Source organism: Haplochromis burtoni, unplaced genomic scaffold (assembly GCF_018398535.1).
Source record: "Haplochromis burtoni strain Fernald_Lab_line unplaced genomic scaffold, NCSU_Asbu1 Contig_251, whole genome shotgun sequence".
NCBI classification, from domain to species: domain Eukaryota; kingdom Metazoa; phylum Chordata; class Actinopteri; order Cichliformes; family Cichlidae; genus Haplochromis; species Haplochromis burtoni.
Window position 1 is genome coordinate 51,336 of NW_024582612.1, and position 22,697 is coordinate 74,032.

At 40.9% G+C, this 22,697-nt stretch overlaps 1 protein-coding gene across 3 annotated transcripts in view; it reads right to left on the reverse strand.

The window, feature by feature from the left end:
* atp10d (ATPase phospholipid transporting 10D) overlaps positions 1-22,697 on the reverse strand; it is a 43,776-nt gene that overhangs the window by 12,299 nt on the left and 8,780 nt on the right. For 2 of the 3 annotated variants that reach the window (XM_042227253.1, XM_005938674.2), the window contains exons 4-14: positions 16,895-17,099; positions 15,782-15,867; positions 15,304-15,410; positions 12,538-12,669; positions 12,272-12,384; positions 11,849-12,101; positions 9,644-9,858; positions 7,929-8,102; positions 5,176-5,821; positions 4,942-5,039; positions 1,794-2,186 (exon numbers count right to left, since the gene is read on the reverse strand). In XM_042227253.1, coding sequence (XP_042083187.1) covers positions 1,794-2,186; positions 4,942-5,039; positions 5,176-5,821; positions 7,929-8,102; positions 9,644-9,858; positions 11,849-12,101; positions 12,272-12,384; positions 12,538-12,669; positions 15,304-15,410; positions 15,782-15,867; positions 16,895-17,099 — 2,422 coding nt within the window. The remainder of the gene's footprint in view (positions 1-1,793; positions 2,187-4,941; positions 5,040-5,175; positions 5,822-7,928; positions 8,103-9,643; positions 9,859-11,848; positions 12,102-12,271; positions 12,385-12,537; positions 12,670-15,303; positions 15,411-15,781; positions 15,868-16,894; positions 17,100-22,697) is intronic. The other variant, XM_005938675.2, reaches the window with a different exon arrangement.

Sequence of the window (22,697 nt, forward strand, 5' to 3'; positions counted from 1 at the left end):
TTTGGCATAATATGTAAAAGTTGAAATTCACTGTGAATTCGTTTACCTGCTCTTTTGCTCTTTTAACTGTTTGGCGGTTGTTGAAATAGTTTTGTGAGCTTTAAGCTGAGATTCTGGTGTTTCTGGCAAAATACATTTATATTTAAAAATCGATGTCAGGATTTAATGAATCGATATCGCTTTATTCAATATAAAATCAATTTGAATCTGGAAATTGATGTTTTTAAACCCACTCCTACTCCTGAGGCTGCACGTGTCTTGCTTTTGCTGTGTAGTAAATTGTCTTGAACGTTCCAGCGAATAGGTTTATGCTACAAACCTATCACTAAGCAAGCCCTCAGGCATGGACAGCTTGCTGTAATTCGAATCTTTCAGCAGCTCCAATGATTGGCTAACTATCCGAGTTGCAGAAAGCAGTTTCTGCTGCGTATTGGTACTTGTATTTGTTTAGATTGTTATTATTTTATGCAGTAAAAGAAGCATTTTCTTTCCTAAAACAATGAATAACAATATATATAAAAATAGAACACGTTCATTAGCACTGGTAAAAGTACTGGTCGATGGATGAGTCTACAAATGTCTATAGAAACCTTGTCCAGACGAAACAACCCATCACTATGTTCCTCACCAACAAAAAGAAAGAGGACATGCTCTAATGCTCTTCTTTGCTCTACACTACATTCATCTCACGCACAGTTGATTCACTGTGTACACGAACAAATGACTTTTTAATAAGCATTTATAAGAGTGTAGACAGGATTTATAAGAAAGGTTTTTGAGGGTTTCATGACTGAAATATATAAAAATAATAAAATAATCATATAAAAAGTTTCCCTCTAGCCCTGTGGGTGATCTATCCTTCAAGCTCGGGTCCTCTACCAGAGGCCTGGGAGCTTGAGGGTCCTGCGCAGTATCTTAGCTGTTCCCAGGACTGCACTCTTCTGGACAGAGATCTCCGATGTTGTTGCGGGATCTGCTGGAGCCACTCGCCTAGCTTGGGAGTCACCGCACCGAGTACTCTGATTACCACGGGGACCACCGTCACCTTCACCCTCAACATCTTCTCGAGCTCTTCTCTCAGCCCGTGGCACTTCTCCAGCTTCTGGTTTTCCTTCTTCCTGATGTTGCTGTCACTTGGTATAGCTACAGCTATCACTACAGTACAGCTGGTTTACTCTCCTGCCTTCTGTCTCTGTGGTATGCTTCTTCAAGTGGCTGGCCAAGGCTGTAAGTCTTTGTTTGGGAGTTTCCAAGGCACGGGCAGCTCTTAGGTACCTCTTTCTTCAACTTTCTACTTTGAACTTCCCTCCGTGCTACCTTGATCTTGGCCTCTCGACTCCTTCTCCATGAACTGCACTGCTCCTTTGGGCTGTTCATCATATAGCCAAGCATCTCCGTGATCACTGCTGTGGTGTAGATCAGCTGGTTCTTTTTGGTGATGGTTGCAGTACGGACTCTCCATTATGGTGCATTTACATCTTCTAGTAGACCTTCAGAGGGTACTTAACATATTCTATGTAACCCACTACGGAGGGTCCAGCTTTACCATGATCCTATCTTTCAGCTCAGTTTCTCTCGCACTCAACACTCCATCCGTCATACTTGGGGTGTCATGGTGTGACTGCTGGGTAGTCACAGGAGCATGTTTAGTGGGAGACTGAGATGAGCCAAACGCACCCATCTCCCTGTACAACTCCTCCATCTAATGCAGAGGGCACACTGTGTGAAGAAGACCTTACACCCTTTTGCACATGCTCTACAGTAAAATAACAAAGATTTTTTCACTCACTGACCTTGCTTCCACAGTTAGCTGTCAGCAGTTTGTCACTGGCACATAGAAGTTTGCAGGCATAAGCGATGTTGATGGCTGTTTCCTGTTTGTCTCCAGTGAGAACCCAAACTTTAATCCCAGCCCTCTGAAGAGCAGCAATGGTCTCTGGAACCTCCTCCTGGAGTCTGTCTACAATCCCTGTGGTACCTGAAAACACACGCATACGCTTTAAGTGCTGGTATTTCAGCTCTGATATCGAATGATTTAAGTCTGAGCTGCAGTGACTACCCAACAGAGTGAGGTTGGTCTCAAGCCTCTGAGCTGACTCCAGAAGAAGCTCCTCTCTGTTCTCTATGCTGCTCTCTGCCAGCATGTGTGCTTTCAGCCACAAGTCATACTCATCCTCCTTCAGAACCTGCAGGTAATCAATAACAGATCAAGCAAATATTAGTAACTACAAAGTCAGTAGTTGGCTGTCTGTCATGTATTCAAACCGACTGTGGGATCCTTCAATATGAATGGGAAATGAGACCAAGAAGCAACAGTGGGGAACAGAATCACAAAGCTCCAGTTGAGACAGACAGTTCAGTTGGGTCAAAGATTTTCACACCAGTGGTCTGCTGGAGCTCGTTTCTAAGGCCTCTGGCGGTGCTATCATCCCGTTCCTCCTTGCACGAGGGAACAGCTTGTGCAAGGAGGCCCTGTGAAGCTTTACTAGATTAACTGCTTGTCTCCTGGAATCTCCTCCATCCTCTTCAGACTGTGCAGTGACACAGTCTGAATGTACAGCAATTTGGTCAACTCTGTTGTTTTAAATGTGCTATATAAATAAACGTAGCCTTCGTCTTGTGTTAGCTTAGTTAAAATCATTAGTGTTACAGGAAAATTTTAACCCGGTTATATTTACTTCAACAGAAAAATTACAAGATGATCATTTAGCCTGGAGAAATAGTTTGCTGCTTTATAAGAAAGCCCTCCACAAAGCCAGAACATCTTACTATTCATCACTGATTGAAGAAAATAAGAACAACCCCAGGTTTCTCTTCAGCACTGTAGCCAGGCTGACAAAAGTCAGAGCTCTTTGAGCCAACCATCCCTTTAACGTTAACTAGTAATGACTTCATGAACTTCTTCACAAATAAAATTTTTATCATTAGAGAAAAAATTACCAGTAATCATCCCACAGATGTAATATTATCTACAGCTACTCTTAGTACCATTGATGTTAAGTTAGACTCTTTTTCTCCAATTGATCTTTCTGAGTTAACTTCAATAATTACTTCCTCCAAACCATCAACGTGTCTTTTAGACCCCATTCCTACAAAACTGCTCAAAGAAGTCCTGCCATTAATTAATTCTTCGATCTTAAATATGATCAACCTATCTCTAATGATCGGCTATGTACCACAGGCCTTCAAGCTGGCTGTAGTTAAACCTTTACTCAAAAAGCATCTCTAGACCCAGCAGTCTTAGCTAATTATAGGCCAATCTCCAACCTTCCTTTCATATCAAACATCCTTGAAAGAGTAGTTGTCAAACAGCTAACAGATCATCTGCAGAGGTTTATTTGAAGAGTTTCAGTCAGGTTTCAGAGCTCAGCACAGAAACAGCTTTAGTGAAGGTTACAAATGATCTTCTTATGGCCTCTGACAGTGGACTCATCTCTGTGCTTGTCCTGCTAGACCTCAGTGCAGCGTTCGATACTGTCGACCATAATATCCTATTAGAGCGATTAGAACATGCTGTAGGTATTACAGGTACTGCTGCAGTGGTTTGTATCATATCTATCTAATAGACTCCATTTGTGCATGTAAATGGAGAGTCCTCTTCACACACTGAGGTTAATTATGGAGTTCCACAGGGTTCAGTGCTAGGACCAATTCTGTTTACATTATACATGCTTCCCTTAGGCAGATCATTAGAAGACATAGCATACATTTACACTGCTATGCAGATGACACCCAGCTCTATCTATCCATGAAGCCAGATAACACACATTTTTGACCAGGACATGTCCTTCAATGCACATATTAAACAAATATGTAAGACTGCTTTCTTCCATCTCTAATTTCTTCCATGCGCAACATCTCTAAAGTTAGAAATATCCTGTCTCAGAGTGACGCTGAAAAACTAGTTCATGCATTTATTACTTCCAGGCTGGACGACTGTCATTTGTTAAAAACTTTCCTTTTTGCTAAAGCATATAGTTAGGGCTGGACCAGGTGACCCTGAATCCTCCCTTAGTTATGCTGCAATAGACGTAGGCTGCCGGGGATTCCCATGATGCATTGAGTTTTTCCTTTCCAGTCACCTTTCTCACTCACTATGTGTTAACAGACCTCTCTGCATTGAATCATATCTGTTATTAACCTCTGTCTCTCTTCCACAGCATGTCTTTATCCTGTCTTCCTTCTCTCACCCCAACCAATCACAGCAGATGGCCCCGCCCCTCCCTGAGCCTGGTTCTGCCCGAGGTTAAAAGGGAGTTTTTCCTTCCCACTGTCTGCCAAAGTGCTGCTCATAGGGGGTCATATGATTGTTGGGTTTTCTCTGTATCTATTATTGTAGGGTCTACCTTACAATATAAAGCACCTTGAGGCGACTGTTGTTGCGATTCTGTGCTATATAAATAAAATATAATTGAAATGAAAACTTCAGTTACACTGAAGGATCAGATATTAAGTTATGACTGGACAAGATTAGTAACAAATTTAAATGCTAAATTTAAAAGCATTTACCTTCCCTTTTCACAAGTCTCTTTTATGTGACCTGCTTCAAACAACAACAATGCACGGGGCAACATATCTAATGTTTTTTTGCATTCTCATGTCCACGTCCAAAACACAGTTTCAGAAGAGCAGATCCATGTTAAAAATCTCAGCATCACATGTGACCTGTGTAGTAAGTTTAACTGGATTCTCTAAGCACTGCAATTCTCTTTTGCTTTATCAGTTCTCCATCATGTCTTTCCTTGATAATTTACCAGGAGCTTGAGGACAAAAGATCAGGAAAGTGTTAAATCTTCAAACTGATTTATGGCTGTCTGTGCATCAAAGATCTTTGCATCCAGCTAAAGTGAGAAACCATTAAATTAAATACTACATTGTGAAAGAGTGTATTCATGGACATTCTGTACAAAGCTATTTTATTTCACTTCTCAGAGATGTTACCTTTTTAGCGATGCAGAGTGTGCGGAGGCCTTCTCTGGCATAAGCATCCAAATGTTTTTGGGTTTTTTCTTTGATGTGACTGTATACCTCCGTCTGATCTGCACCGGAGAACAACAAACACACATATAAAACACAAAGGAACACTGATGAAAGACATTGCTCTTATTATAAATTTCATTTGTTCTAAAATCATCAATCAGTAGGAAATCAATCTTAAATATTCCTTTTAATTACCTGTGGGGCTTTCAGCCAGGTCCATGATGACTGAGTCCGCACCCTTGGTGAAAACCACCACTTGTCCCGTCAGAGGGTGGCGAACCACTACGGACATCCTTTTCCTGTTGGAGTCAAAGGGCAGGATGTGGAGCAGCTGGATAGCCAGGGAGCCGATTCCTGGCAGATCCACGAGCAGGCTCTCTGCAGAGCGACCCCTCAGGGTACAGCGGTATGCTCGTGCTGCATGGACCAAAGCTGCCTCATCTGGACTCTCTGCCTCATACACCAGCTCATCGGTTATCTCTTCCACTTGTTTGGTCAGGTCTTGCATGCTCTGTCTTGCCTCATCAGGGTTTGTCTGTGTATCCTTTAAGTCATCCTCTGTCTCTTGGTCCTCCACATCTTGTTCTTCCTCCTCTCTGGCAGATAAGTCTGGTTTAGAGTCATTTTCCTGGCTTGAGCTTGACACGTCTGTGGTGTTGCTCACGGGAGTGGAGAGAGTGAGAGAGCCTCTCTTCCCCCTAATAAATAGCCTGCTTTTTAAGCTGTGAGGGCTGCCTTTGATTTGGGAAGGGGAGAGAGCGGAGAAGGGAGAGAAACTGAAACGCTGAAACATCAACTTAACTTCTTCCAGAGACTTTAGAGGTGTCCGTTCTTCAGGTATCTGTAGGAACAAGAAAACTGAGTCAGCTTCTGGAACTCGTGCTAAAAAAGTCAAGACGGTTTCCCCTGAAATTATTCTTTGAATTTTTACACTACTGAACACTTTCCTGTATTTTTAATTAAAATGTAAATGAATCAAGCCAGAATCTTTCCCATTAGTCGAATCTCTGCACAAAGTGAAAACCAGCTACAGCTTTGTTACTGTGGAGTATTTTGTGTCAACTGACGAGGAATAAATATCCATTAGACTCAAAAATAGATATTGTGGTGATGTAAAGTGGAAAATCATGTCTCGTGATTTTCATGTTCAAAATCATGTTCAACCTTTACATTTTTAGGCATTTAGGCTCTTTAAGTTATTTATATGATGATTAAGAGAAAGTAAGGACTATTTTTATATGCAAACATATTTCAGCGTGCCGTATTGTCAGAACACGTCCGATCGTCTGGAGTCAAAAAATCATGTTCAACTACTTTGAGTCTGGACTCTGAAGTCATGTCCAGACTCGTCTTCAGTCAAATCAACACATTACTCAGAGTTATCATTCCATTATTGATGTAACTTATATATTTGATTCCTTATCAGTTCTCGCTGTCTCTGTTTGAGGGTCACCATCATCTGTAAGCAGCGTATCAAAGACTTTACATCCGTGAATATTAACAGCATGTAGTATCGTCAAATGCTTGTTATGGTCAGTGTTTGGGTCATTACTCAAAAAACATAATGTATTACGCAGAACACCTTTCTTAAAAGGGATGTAAGTAATCTGTTACACTACTTGTAACATTATTTTTGCATTTTTCCATAAAATGGTGAAACGCATTGTCTCATATATACATGCAGGACACACATATTATCTTTCTCTTAGCAGTGGCATGCAGTGACTTTTACAGAACAAAGATGAAAAAAGATAAAAGTGCTGCTGACCCTGCACCTGCTCAACTTCCCTGTTTTATTATAGACCAGACACGGTCAGAGCCACAGCCTTCAGCTTCTTCCTGTTAAAATTGAGTTTTTCCTCCCCACAGTCGCCAAAGTGCTTGCTCATAGGGGTCGTCTGATTGTTGGGCTTTCTCTGGATTATTGGTCTTTATGTTACAATATTAAGCCCCTTGAGGCGACTGCTGTTGCGATTTGGCGCTGTATAAATAACTGCAGCCACAAGATGACAGTAATGTTAATGATGGATACACATACTAATCGACAGGCGAGGAGCTTTATGGCAGCGCTGTTTGACATCAAAGAGAGAAATCACTTTACTTTGGTACATTTTAAATATTGTCAATATTGTTTATATTTGACAAGTCCTGATGGAAAGAAACTGGTATTTAGATATGAACACAAAGCCGGCAGCACAAAGCAAAGATGAAAACAGGACAAAGAGCCTTTAACTGCTACAGTGATTCTACTGTAGAAACATGTTGGAAACAGAGGCTGCAGCCTGACTGCTCATCCATTTATTACCTTTATTACCTGTTTAACACCAGGGTCTGGCAGCTTGACTGTTGGTGTTTGTTCAGCTTTAACATAAATCTGGGTTCTTGGCTAGCTTAGGTTTAGTCTGTGCTGTCTGTGCAGGGACTTGTAAAGAGCTGAAGTTGTGTTAGCAGCGTAATGCAGTTGTTTCTGTCGTGGATGCAGTTTCCACTTTATTATCATGTCTATATCTACACTGTAGACCGTGCCACTGTTTTCCTCCTCTAGCATACAATCTGAAATCAGCTGATTGTAGCACAAGTGCAAGTGGAATGGATAAACGGATTCAATAGGCAGGCAGACAACAATGTCAAGGAACTGAACTACTGGGAATCAGTTCTTTTATCATCACAGTCCTGACACATATTTGTTTTTCTGTCCAAAATGTCTGAACAACATTTTAATCCAAGTCAGGAAATATCAAGTCTTTTCACACTGATATTCTAAAGATTACGAGGACCTCTAAACATCACACTGAACGACATCACTCTACAGACTAAACTAAGCAAAATGTTTAAATAGGCTCGTCAGTACAGACAAAAGAGCAAATTGTTCCAACAACACCATGTAAGTCATTTCATTGTAAATCAAAACAAATGTTGGAAACATCTTTTATGTGTTATTTACTCACCACATGTCGAGGCTGGTTGGGCGAAGAAACCACCACACTGTTACAGATGGCCAGAGCCAGGAAGAAGTCAGTTATGTAGGTGAGCTCCATGCTGGATGGAGTCTCGGATGAGGAGTGGTTTGTCAGCCAGTTCAGCTTCCTGCCAAGTGCGGGGTCTGGTACCACCTCCTTTGCCTGAACACAGGAGCAGCAGGTGCTTACCCAACATGCCAACAATAGGAATAATAAGCAAAAGCAGTGGAGTTCACTACATGCAAAATGTAGTGTGAGAAATATGCAAAAAACTAAGAATTCAAAAAGGGGGCAAAAACAGCACTATATTTACCAGTAATTAATAAAACCAACTTTTTATAAGGTCTCCAAGCCGAGTTTTTGATGTGCATTCCATAAATGTTGAACTGTCTGCTTTTGAAACCGTAACTATGAAGTGAAGTCAGCATACCGAGGGAATCTTCTGATTATCAGGATTCACTTACAGTAATATTTGCAGTCAGGAGAAATGATCACACAGAGCTGATTATTACATATTTACTCAGGGATTCTCCCACATTCAAATTAAAGAACTGCCACTTCCAACATCTGACCAATCACAAGACATGGACGGATGTCCTGACAGCAACTGAATTTACAAATGAAGAGAAACTGTTCAATCGGCAAAAAGCAGTTAAACACTGTGCTCTGTTTTAACTGCAGCAACATAACAGCTACAGATGGTGTAGATTAAAGTCTATCTGAAGACAGGAAGGAAAGCTGGCAAAGGTGCTGACTGTGTAACAGACTTATCAAAATGTAACATTTGTCTTTCACAAACAGGATGTGATGCGATCAGTATTTCATTAAAAGAATGTTTAAAGGACAGACTTGTGGTGTTTTTTAAGAGTTTGAAAGTAAAGAAGTAATATAAGCACAAAGATAGGACTAGACTATGTTTTATTGTATTTTAGGTCAACAAGTACAAATAGGTGTCCAATCCTAGAATTGTATATTAATACCGACAGAAGAATAAAACTGCAGCCAGTAGGAAAAAAGAATTTAAGGAATAAAGCTAAGGATCCAGATTTTGTAGATTATATTACACAAAGACATTAGATTTAGACATTTTCTGGTAAGTGATTAGTCAGACGGTGATGATGTCATACCTGCTAGTCTCTAATCTGGACCATGACCATGAGTTAGGCTTGCAGCATAAGGAGATGGTCTCATATACACTGACCAGTTTGACTTGTGATGACGCTCATCTTTTAATTAGAAGTCATTTCAGGTAACAACACTGTTTGACCACATGCACTACTGTCACCACATTTGTAAGGTGTTTGTCTTCTCTGTGATAGCAGAGAATGTTGGTGTCGTTGGGTAGTGAACCAACACTTGCCCAAAATCGCCGGCCTAGGGGATCCTCACGCACCTGGTTAAGCAGTGTGCCAGTGTGTGTTGTTATAGTAAACAGTAACTAGTTTGTATTACTGTAACACAAGTCTCAACATGTGCCATTTCAAAGTTTTGATAACGTCACAGTTAAAAAAGGACTGACTAGATTTGTTCAGACTTTTAGCTGGCATTGTGTTTGGAGTAGACATGGCCTCTGATTATATACCTCAGGGTCTATAAATTATAAAATTACAAAATGTTTGTTTTAACATGAGTATTATTTTAACAATACAAAGAATGCAATTTTGCATCAAACATGATGTCTGATGTGTGTGAGAGAATCTGACCATGCGGCTGCAGAAGGCGCCGGTCCTGGGCTGGACGTGACCCGACAGTTGATCCTCCTCCATTGGCTCAGCAGTAAGCGTGTGAAGAGACACAGAGCTGCGATTGCAGCTGAGAGAGCGACAGCTCAGAGATTTCCCACTGTAGCCCGACTTCAGAGTCACAGAGCAAACAGCCGTCTCGGTGTTTTCTGATTCGTACACCTCAAGCCTTCGAGCTGACACACATAACAACACATCAACAATGATACCATGCAGGCTGTCATTAGCATGCCTGTAGTTTAAGGATAATGTGTGCTGTATTGTCTAAAATCTAATAAATCTTTATACATTTATGATCAGATGTCAGAATGTTTTATTTACTGGATGTTATTCTCCTCCAGTTCAAGCATTTTGATGTTCATTTAATTAAATTAAGTTTTTTTAGTTTAGTTTAGTTTCATTATAGTGCCAAAAAACAACAACTGTCACCTCAAAGTGCTTCAAATCTCTGCTGATACCATTTAGACCCTCTTTCTTTCATTGTATTAAACAATAATAGAGCACAGACCATGGAGCAACAGCAGCAGACTGAAACTTGACATATGTCATTAAATTAGAAGAAGACCTCTATTTAATGCTTAACTGAAATCGCCAATAAATTATTAATGAATATCCATCCATCCCGGCCACTAGGGGGAGTAGCTTATAAACCAACAACCCGAGATGTCCTCAGCTACCTCCTCCAGCTCCTCAGAATGCCAAGGCTTTTCCAGGTCGGCTGAGAGAGATAATCTCCAGTGTGTCTTGGGTCTACCTCCCCTCACTGATAAAAATGATCAACTCAATCAATGGTGAAGTCCAAAACCCACAACAAGTCAGAAATATTACCAGCAATGTAGACCAAGTTCTCAGTGTGATTGTACGGATGTGGAAGGTGCATTAGGAGAGTGGGATTCCCCATATACCCACAGCACTTTCCACAGGACATGGTCATATGCTTTCTCTAGGACCACAAAGTGTAACTCCTACTACATACCTTTGAGAGGATAAAGGTCTGGTCTAGTGTTCTACAAGCAGGACATAAACCGACTGTTGCCCTGAATATGAAGTTAGAGTAATGGACAGCCTCTCTTCTCCAGTATCCTGGCATAGACCCCTAGTCCCCAAAGTCTGTTTCTTCTATAGAAGGTTGTCTGTGGGACGGAGGATATGTTCAAACTCGTCTTTCCACTGCCTGACTATATCCTCAGTTGAAGTTGGCAGGACCTTAACTGCATTATGCGTGTTTGAGCAGAGCACTGCTTTCGCCTCCTTAGTCACCTCGAAGAATTGCTTTGAGGTGACCGGTAACTACTCCCACACCTGAGTTCAGCAATTTCAGCCATTGCCAAACCTGGCCTGCTTTTAATTGTTAGCTGCCTCCAGAGTCTCACAGGCTAACCAAGCTGAATAAAACTCCTTCAGCTTGACAGTCCGCTCCCATTCAACAACCCAAGGGTGCCGGAAAGCAACCCTCTTGTCCTCTGGGAAAACCAGGCAGCAGGCCGGGGGGATAGACAGACCCTTGTTGTTTCCTCAGGTTACACCTGACCGGGCCCCACAGGCTAAAGGCCGCCTACCAGGCACTCTCCCTGGGCCCCCAACCCAAACTTGGCCTCAGGGTGGGGGTGTGGCAACTGTATCCTGGCCAGCGTGAACTGATTGCTTGGTTTTCTTCATTTCACAGGAGTCAATGAATTGCTTTTCACCTGGCCTTCACCCAGGACAACTTTGCCTAGTGAGACCTTACAGAAAACAAAGCCCCTGACAACACAGCTCCAAGACACACAGTCCTCTACGACAGTAAGGTGGTTTTCACAGAGGGATAATGATCAAAAACAAATACACTACGGACAAGCAAAAACATTCAGATGAAAATGTTTTTGCTTCATGCTGTTCTTTGTTTTACTCCTTTGTGTCTGTGGAATTTCATGAAGAAGTTTAGTTTGTGATATTGAGTGACAACGATATTCTAGACAATGACCTCAACTAAAGACAACATTGTACAAAAGTTTAAGGCACTAAAGACAAGGTGAACATCTTGTCTGTATAAATGCTGTTGTGTAAGCACTCATCGTCCTAGCTGCATTCCTACTGTAATTACAGAATTCCCTTCAATGCTGAAAATATGTTAACAACAGAAGTCAATGAAATTCAAAGCATTCTAGCAATAATAGCGGTTTCTACCATTTTCCTCATGAGGATATTCAACTCCAAAGATACTGCAGCGGCGAAACACCATCTTATTTTCTGTCAGCGTTCCTGTTTTATCAGAGAACAGGTACTGAATCTGACCGAGGTCCTCGGTAATGTTGAGAGCACGGCACTGGATCCTAGAGTCCAGCTGTTTGTTGTACAAGGATAGGTCGTTGTGGATGAAGTAGATCTGGCCTAGTTTCACAATCTCAATGGACACGTATAGAGAAATTGGGATCAGCACCTGTTGAACAAAAAGCATTAATCCTTCTAACATGTTAACGAGTAAAAATTCAAGCACAGGTTCCTGTGATTTTACACCATCAAGTTTGTGTCATTTTCAAATTGTTTTGGTTATCCTAGAAAAGATCACAATAGCAGCAAATGAGAGGCCCAAGTCTGAAGTTAACATACCTGCAACACAATGACCATAGTCCAGAATATATAGAATCCAGCCAGGGCAGGAGGCGTCTCAGTATCGACCTGGAAGATGGATTCTTTAAAGCTGTTCATCCAGAGGCCGTGGCCTGAACACAAATGAAATCCTTACTGGCCATTCCTCGCTGCTCTTATCGGCAACATACAATGTGCACTATTACAAAGTTTCCATCAGAAGAATACTGTGACCAGTCAAAGCTGTTGTCAAGTGAGAGCTGTGATACAGCAGTGTCAGTACAGACCTATAGCAGCAGTCAGGCACATAACGAAGAGTAGGACCACACACCAAAGGATGTCTGTATTCAGGTGCTTCTCCAGCTTACTGCGCTTATACCTCGGCCCGCTGTTGTTCATCATGGCTTTAGTCTCATGACCTGAGTCCATAACAAGAGAAGAACACAGCCATCTTTGAAGACTTTATCTGTTGAAACTACATAAGCAAGACGGGAACAGCACTCTTTATTCATACACGAGTCAACATGTTTTACAGCCTCTAAATCTTTTAACGCAGCTTCCTCAGTCGCTTTGGTCAAACTCTGCAAAGTAATAAGTGATAAGTATGTACAACTAATAACATTGTTTTTGCTGTAAATAGTTTTTAATATTGAGACATGGCAGCTTTTTATCAACTAAAATTCATGAAATTCTAAAGTGGGAAATCAGGTAATTTGTGTTTTTAAAAACCGGTAATAAGGTCTACTACACTTTGTCAGGCAGGTCCTATTTAAGCGATGTCTTGATTGAGAACGGGCATGGCTGTAGTCAGGCCTTACAGTTATTACTGTAGGTTTTTACACAGGGCACACATGTAGGTTTGGGTTTTTTCCCCTTAATAATAAACATGTCCATTCAAGTGTAAAAAACATGTAAAAAAACAAAACAAAACAGGAACTCGGGCAAACATTTTTTCACACAACTGTAAATGTCTTCACTTCCTTTTACTCTACAAGACAGAGCAACTTCCAACAGTCAAAATTGAATCGAGTCATTACAAGTGGACATTTTCGCCAAATCTTTGGCAAAGATTTTCTGGTCTCTGGCTTTTCTTTGATCATGTGTGGCATCGAGAAGCCAAGATGAGACTTATTATGAACAGTGGCTATTTATAATTGTCTTTTCCTGGAACAGTTTAAGAATACAGATCAACAGAACGTTGACCCTAACCCTATTTATATATTTATGTTTCACAAAGTAATAAACAGTGATGATTCCTGGGCGTGCGGTTACCATGGACAGTAAGTATGAAAAGACAGATGGAGGCACTAGTACGGTTCCCATATAAAGCCTCAAGCTGGACGTTTTCTCTGTCCCAGTCTTGGTGTTTTAAAGCTGAATGTGATGAGCCAGGGACGGATCTGATATCGAAACTGCAGTCTCATGGATAACAACTTGTAAGTGGGAAATTCTCCATTTAGAATGAGCATAACTTAATGTTCTGTTTAGTATGACTTCGAGCACATAAGGTTCAAGTAAAAGAGATAGCGAAACCGCTTTTACCACATAAAAACTTACTATAACTAAACACAAGTTTTTCAAATAAAAAGTTTATGATATCTCGAAATCTGCTTGAGCCACACTTCTCCAGTTTTTCCATCGTCAGGACGTTAGCCCTGTTGTTCTCAACTACCTTTGGTGTTGACTCTCAGTGGGAAATTTAGTGCATACGAGGTGCAGATGTTCCTGTATACTGTTGCAGCCAGTTGGTTGTGTATTATTGGTCTCCTGTGGCTGAAAGTTCACACCAGGTAAAAGTGATGGAGGATTTAAAATTTGGAAAAATAAAGGCATTCAAAAAATGAAAGACCTATATGCAGACGGCATGCTGCTCACATTTGATCAGTTATGTATAAAATATTTAATACCCCCAAAGCACTTTTTTAAATATTTACAATTGAAAAACTATTTGTCATCAAAACTGCAAAGGATTGCTGAACTTCCACCATTGACAAAAATAGAGGAGGCATGCATTAAGAACACAAAAGGGAAAGGTTTCCTCTCTATATATTATAATTTACTGATGCTTTCCTCCAAAGACTCAGCAGCAGATAAGCTGGATGCTTGGAGAAGCAAGATCCAAGAGGACATAGATGAAAACGACTGGAACCAGGCTTGCTTAAAAGCACAAAAACAAACAAACACACGCTTTAAACTACTGCAATATAAATTTCTCATGAGAACCTATATAACACCTGTCAAGCTTCATCATATGTCCAATGATATTCCGGATCTGTACTAAATGTTTAGTTGAAAAAGGGACTCTTCTTCATTGTCTATGGGAGTGTCCTAAAAAGATGTTATCAAATATCTGTCCGAAGTGTTTAAGGTAAAAATCCCTTTAAAAGGAAAACTCTGTACTTGGAATATATCCAAGGGAATTTAAGCAATCGGGGAAAAAAACTAAATTACTGGACTATGGACTACTTCAAGCCAGAAGAGCCATTGCGCTATGTTGGAAGAGTATGGATGCTCCCTCCATGGGACTCTGGAAGAAGGAAATTGCAGTCTCTCTAGGCCTGGAAAGACTAACATATATTGCCAAGGGCAAACAATGGGACTTTGTGAATATGTGGAAGCCATATATGGATATTTTAGGGAGTGGAGGTGAAGGACATTTATGAAAAAGAAGGGAAGGAAGGGAAAATGTTGTCCATCCTAACCCATTGTATTTTTGTATTACTGTGAGAACGATGCTCATTTCTACATTTGAATGTGATGTAGGCAGGTTTGATGTATGGATGGGTGTGTGAATGTGAGGGTGTTCAACATTTGTTTGTATTGCACTATAAAAAATTTCAATAAAAATATATGGGGGGAAAAAAACAAAAACAAAGTAAGAGGCCAATGTGCGCAAATTAACGAGTAAAATGTTGTGTTGAAACAACATTTTCAGTTTTTCTTATGAAAAGAAATTCCATTTTTTTTATGGATGTAATTTGTTTTAAACTTTGGAAAAAATGCCAGTGTAACTGTTAATGTTCAGATGTGACAAAATAAAACTGCAAGCTTACCAGCATAGACTACGATGCCTACCACCGTTTCAGTGTTGCGTATGGTGCAGCTCCTGAGCAACAGGTTGCCACTATGGAGGCCTACACGAACCCCATTTGAGTGCTCCCTGTGAAACAAAAAACACACACAAACTCATACAAAGACAAAAACAGTTGGCAATACAGTGAATACCAGCCTCTCTATGAGCAGTGCTCATTGTGACCACTTGAACTGGAAACTAAAAGGCGGTCTGAGGGAATCCCTGACACATGGATATTGACTCCGGGAAAAGTAAAAAGGGCTGACATCAATAATAAAAAAAGACACTCACTTGTCAAATTAAAATATTTGGCGTACAATGTGTTCCTAAATAATCCATCCAGGCAGCTGACAAAAGTCTATTTTTGATCGTCACCGTGTTTCCATGACAAGGTGACATCAACTCCAAACAGACAAATAAACAAATGTGTTAAAACACTCAAATGAAAAGAGACTCACATGTAACCTCTAAACCTGCTGAGGTCATTGTTGGGGTTCTCACACTCAATACGACTGTGGAAACTCTCAGGAGTGAACTCTTCTCCCTGCAACACAGACACTTTCTATCAAACATGCAAATAAATACATGTAGAAAGTCAAGTAAGCGAAGACACAAACACACAAAAGAAAAGACTAGCACACACTGTTGTGTAAGAGTCCCTCTTATTAGTGGCATTGCTGCAAAGCAACAGCTCCTTTGTGTGCTGCGAGCGTCTATTCAGACTGTTGAGATTTGATAGTTTCTGAAATGTTCCACTTTTTCTATTGATAGAGTCACATTGACTTTGAATGGAGAGACCAACCTCTCTTCCCTTTAGGCTGAATTTCTCCCACACCATTTGTCCTGCAGACATTGTTGTCACACCAAACTGAGCAGCATGAGTGTGCCTACAAAACCACCTTCTGTCACGATCCTGGGTCTTCTGACCCAGCATTTTGATTTTTCGTTTTTCTTTTTATGTTTAAGTTCATTAGGTTATCTAAGTTCATTTGTTCATTCCCCTTGAGTCTTCTACCCCTGTGTTTTAGCCTCCCTTTGCCCTTTGTGTTTCATGCTGTTTGTCTTATGTTGTCAAGTTTGCATTGTCATGTCTGCGTCTCATGTTTCCTCTTTTATTTTGAAGGTCCATGTCCTACGTCAGTGTAGTCAGCTTTGCTTCCTTTGTCTCGTTAGTGTCAGCTGTTTCCCCATGTGTTTCCACTTCCCCTAATCACCCTTGTGTGTATTTAGTCTGTGTGTTTCGGTTCATTCTTTGTCAGGTCGTCTGTTATTCACGCCATGTTTTGAGGTTTCATGTCCAGGTTTTTCATGTTGTTTGTTTAGTTCTCCCAGATTAGGTTAATGTTAGTTTTATTTCAGCCCTTTGTTTGTACCTTTTTTTACCAGCCTCATTAAACGGCTTGTTGTTAATTCAAGTTTTGTTCCATTTTGTCTGCATTTTGGGTCCTCTACATCACTCCATACAGTCTGCCTCTGCCAGACTGTGACACCTTCTACGGTTTTTGAGTTATTTTAAAAAAAATTTCACCAAAAAAAAAAAAAAAATCTGTCAGACGTGTCAAATGTATTACCTGCAGTGGGAAGTCTGAAACGACTTGTCTCTGTTTCAGGTTGGTCTCCCCATCTAGGTTGGCAGTTTCAATGTAACAAACCCCATGAGGGTCAGAGGAATACAGCAGCAACATGTCAGCTGGGATAATTTCATTACAGGACAAATGAACAAAGTCCCCAACTTGAACATTTTTCCAGCACTGGTCAACGTAGGATTTCTGTGTGCTATGGGACAAAGAGAGAGAGAGAGAGAATTAAGTATCAATCAAAGAAAACAAGTTTGTTGGCACCTCTTGTGGCTGTAATCCCAGAACCAGGTGGTGGACACCGGAGATTAAAGAAGCCGTGCCAATGAGTACCCAGAGGCTCCAGCACCCTGCTGACAGGTACCAGCAGGCCAAGCAAGACAGCATCTCTGGCAAAAGTCTTCGGCCAGATGATGGCCGAAGACTTTTTGGTTGGCTTAAAGCAAAAGTAAAACAGTATGTTGGATGTGCCACGCAATGCTCAATTGGTGGAAACTAGTGCGTTAGCGCAGTTAGCTCGTTAACGTGTTGACGCCGTCCAGCCCCACGCACAGTGCGATCCGCGGTAGCTCGTTAACGGAGATTTGCCGTGTTGTTAACATCATTTCAGATGAACGCTGACAGCACTAGTGGGAACACAGTGAATATGACTGCACGTTTACTCCGACATTATCCTAGTGCAAAGACAAGTGGAAGCAGACAAAAACAACAAGCAGCATGCTGCAAACTTTACCCGAGTCATTTAGACAGCCGTTAGCACAGGATTCTCCTTATGGGGACCTGATATGTTTAATATGCTGCTGAGAATATAGCCCAGAAGAAGCGTATAGTATAGCTTTTATTTTGAAAGAGTCATTTCTCTGTAATAAACTCTCTTTTCCAAAGATGAGGGATTTCTCGATCCGATTTTTTTTTCTCATTATTTTTTTGTTTCAGCAACATTAAATTTAAAAACTGTACTTATGAGTTAAAATAAATTTTTATAATTTTAATAAATGACAAATTAAAAAGGCATGAACATTTTTTTTATCGAAAAGATATCGAACCGTGACACCAAAGTATCGAACCGAACCGTGAATTTTGTGTATCGTTGCACCCCTAATATATATGTGTAATGAAAAATGCACTTTACATGCACTCTTTAAATCTGCGGTTTATTAATTGTCACTGAGCAGCCGTTAGCTTTAAATCTGATCTCTCTTCTTTCGTCCAATGTCTTTCTTGCAACTTTGTCCATCTGTTAGTGAAGTAATCCCTCTTCTCTCCTTAGAAATACAGCAGCTAGACCTTTAGCTAGCAACACACTGTGCAGCAAACTGCACACAGACAATTCGTCGTTTGGTGATGTTGAGCTAATATTAGAAATGTTGCATTTGAAATGTTCTAACAGTTAAAAAACAAAACGTTGCTCCCTCTTCTTCTGTGGGGCTAGATGCTGAAGTGCAGCAATCACAACTTTTTTCTTTTTTTTAGACGAGTACTTCTGACTACAACACTATCGGCCCACTTTAAGCCCTGAGTATAAACTATAAATGATACAGCTGAACTTAAAGTAATGACTTGTTTTGTAAGTGTGAGGAGTAGAAAGTACAGATACTTGTGTAGAAATGTGGGGAGTGAAAGTAAAAAGTTGTCAGAAACATAAATACTCAAGTAAAGTGCAAATACTTGAAAATTAGTATTAGTACTTAGTAATCAGCAGAAGTGAGTAACAAAGTTGAGTTTATTTGTGAATACTGTAAACACTGCTTTCTGTAAAACCCACTGTCATGTTTTTTGTCAAATATAAGTTACATTGTTAGAAGTTACTTATGAATATTTCTGAAAAGTTAAACATCCAAAGAGTTGTTGGACTTGTCAGTTCCTGTTTTGTGGAACCTGCTTTAGTGGAAGTCTTGACCCACCTTTGACCACATCTGGTTTAACAGCACAGAGCAGGGTGAAATACACTAATGCATAATTTCCCTGTAGACTACAATATAGTTGATATGTACATGTTTTTAGCCAATGCTGTGATATTTCAAGGTTCATCCGTGACCGTAGGAACTGTAAAAAAATTAATACTATATTACCTACGAATATATTACAGCTAAGTGACTGAAGTGCTTGACATGACAAAACATACCATCTTTAAAGGGACCAGTGTATTCAGAGCCATTATAATAAAATTGACCCTACCTGCTGTAAACACGACACAGAAGCCCATTGATCAAACGATCAGTCTTAAACCTGCGGTAATCTTCGCAGATATCCTTCAGAGCTGTTAAAGACAGCACCAGTACAATAGGAACCAGAGCGATCTCTGGCTGAAAGGCTTCCACAACAGGGACAAAGTTTAGTGCAGCAAGGAAAATGAAGTAGACGTTAGCGAATCGGTGGAGCTGCTCAAAAACATTCTTGGGCAGAAAGGACAGAAAGGAATACTTTGTTGTCCGGATCTTGTTGCTTTTATACAGCTGTAGGAGCTCCTTCAGTTCCTCATTCTCTGTGAAGGAAGGTACCACAGTCCTCTTCATCCGGTGGTGCTCCTTGGTAGCATGAGGGCAGGATGGTTGCTCCGTGCTGTTCATGAGTCCACTGTTGCAGCCGATAATGTTTGTTAATTTGTCCCTAATCGTAAGCCTTAATTTTCCATGACTGCATACAGCTCTAATCTGAAAAATATTCTCCTTCAGCTTTTATTCTGTTCTTTCTTCTTACTCATCCTGCTGTAGAACTGTTTTCCTTTTCCTATCATACCTATCACGGCTGTGGAAGGCAAGGTGGGAATGATCAAAAGACAGCTGACAGTCTTACAGAATTCACTGCCACTCCTCTAAAGGGAAGCAGTGCTGTAAAGAAACTCAAAGTTCAAGTTTTACAACTGCCAGAAAACACAGATCAGATACATCAGACAGCAGAGTCACAAAGCAAAGATTGTTTCCTGACAGTCCCCTTAAGATCAGATGAGTCCTTGTCCACTGAGCAGAAGGAGTTTTACATTGTTTTTCTATGTTTGACTGTAAAATGTGAAATCTACAGTGCAGTCACTGGCAGCACCCATGTCCCCATTGGCAGAGGTTACAGAAACCATCTATTTTTTAAATGTATATTGTGACTGAGAGCCAGGCTCAGCTTTTTCAGACCTTGGTTATATAAGAGACTGAGCATGTCTTCATTTGACTGATGAGAGTGCAGTGAAAGCTTTCAGCGATGAATGCTATGGTTGCCATGAGCACAGGATTAAGAAAGCAGTCAGAGGGCTTGAGCACTGTCACTGCTTAGCTTTATAAGATTTGCACAGAAAATTAATACTGCTGCAAAAACAGCTGATTGTGGGCAGAGCAAACATGCAAACTCCACACAGGAAGGCTCGACCAGATGGGCATTAGAATACAGAAAGCTTCACTTCCTGCCCAGCTCACACCTTTACAGGCAGCACTTTAACAAGTTCATTCATTTAGTATAGCTGAATGTCCTTAAAACAAAAGAACGCATAATGGACTGCAGGAGGCACAGACAGGTGGGAAGTAACAAAGTATAAATACTTGCCTACTGTACGTATGTAAAATTTTGAGCCCTCTGTACTTTACTTTTTTCTGCTAACTTTTTACTTTTACTGCCTACATTTTGAAACAAATATCTGTACTTTCTACTTCAAAACAGACTGGTTACTTTTGGTTCAGCTGCATCACTTACAGCGTTTATACCCTGGAGTTAGAGGGCCAGAATGAGTGCAGGTGTCCTGTTGTGTTTGCGGAACTACAAAATCTAGCTAGCGGGATAGAAGAGGAAGAAGTATGAGGGGAGTGATGTTCTTTTTAAGTGTCAGGTCATTTTAAATTCACCGTTTCTATCAGCTCAACAAACATCAGCAAACACACAAACTGTCTGCAGTTTGTCGCACAGTGTGTTGCTAGGTAAAGGTCCAGTTGCTGTATTCGACAGGGAGAGAAAAGAAAGAGCGCTAACTTCACTCAGAGATGGATCATACGTGGGATTTGTTTATTATCTGTTTTGATCATTTTTCATATTGTGAAATGTCCTGCATACCAAAATATACAAACTTGTGTTATTGAAATGTTGCATGAAAGTACTCAGAAGTTTTGTGCAGGAAAAACAGGTTAGTTTGCAATAATGCAGAGAATTCAAAGTAAAGACTGATACGTCAATGGGACGTTTCGTCACTCATCCAAGTGACTTCTTCAGTCTCAGCTGACTGCAGGTTTCCCCAACCTGATAAACAGGACATTTGCACAATTCACTGATCACATTAACTTGGTGGACCAAGACATCAAAGGGAGGATATGAAAAGTGGCAGGTTAGCCTTCTTAGACTGTGAGATTTCCATCAGTAATGGGGGACATCTAAAACTGATGTGTACAGTAAACCTACACATACAGGTCAGTATTTAAGGTTTGACTCTCATCATCCACTGGAGCACAAACTGAGTGTCATCAGGACGCTACAACACAGAGCGAACACCATCCCCACTGACACAGCAGCCAGGGAAGCAGAAGAACATCAAGAAGGCCCTGAGTAAATGTGATTATCCCAGCTGGACTTTTGTCAAAGCTGGAAAGGCTCCTAAAGAAAGCTGCAGATGATCCAGGAGAAAAATACAACCTCCGACTAAGAGAAAACCTGCAGTGATCCCGTACGTGTCAGGAGTATCGGAGCAGTTGAGACGCATTTTTTTCTAAACACCGGGTCTCTGTGGCTTTTAAACCCTAAAACACACTGCGCCAAACACTGGTCCACACCAAGGATCGGGTCCTTCGACACAAACAGAGTAACATAGTGTACGCTGGTAAGTGCCAGGAGGGTTGGCAGGATTTATACATCGGGGAAATCGAACAACCTCTGGCGAAGCGGACAGCACAACACAGAAGAGCCACCTCGTCAGGCCAGGACTCTGCAGTCTATTTACACCTACAGGCCAGTGGACACTCTTTCAATGATGAGGATGTAACATCCTGGACAGGGAGGAACGCTGGTTTGAGGGCGGAGTCAAGGAGGCCATTTACATGAAAAGGGAAAGACCATCTCTGAATCGAGGCGACCGTGGCTCAGGGGGTTGGTAAGCTCATCTGTAACCAGAAGGTTGCTGGTTCGATCCCCGGGCTCTCTGCCCTGGTTTTTGTGTCCTTGGGCAAGACACTTTACCCTACTGGTGGTGGCCAGAGGGGCCGATGGCGCGATATGGCAGCCTCGCTTCTGTCAGTCTGCAGGGCAGCTGTGGCTACAACTGTAGCTGCCTCCACCAGTGTGAGAATGTGAGAGTGACTGAATAGTGGCATTGTAAAGCGCTTTGGGTGCCCTGAAAAGCGCTATATAAATGCAATCTATTATTATTATTATTATTATTATTATTATTATTATTATTACTACATCTGTCACCATCTTACATGCTGTGATTGCAGCCAGTCCCCAACTCTCTGTGAATGGGACTCATGCTTATTGATCAATGGTCATGAGAATTTGCATAATTCCCACTGTTCCTTCAGTGGGCTGGTTTCAGTCATTATGCAAATGTCCTGTTTATAAGATTGAAAGCTGCAGTCAGCTGAGACTGAAGAAGTCACCTGGATCAGTGACAAAACGTTTCTCCCTACACAACAGACTAAAGCTTGCATGAGAATTAGAATTTAGATTAGAATGATATTTGTATTCTCATGTGCTAATATTGTTTTATATTAATATAGCACAAAGTTCACTTACTAAAAGAAGAATTGTCCTTCAAGGAACTACTTTTTACTTTCTTACTTTGACTACATTTCAGAGCCTGTACTCACTTTTACTTGAGTAAAGAAGTTTG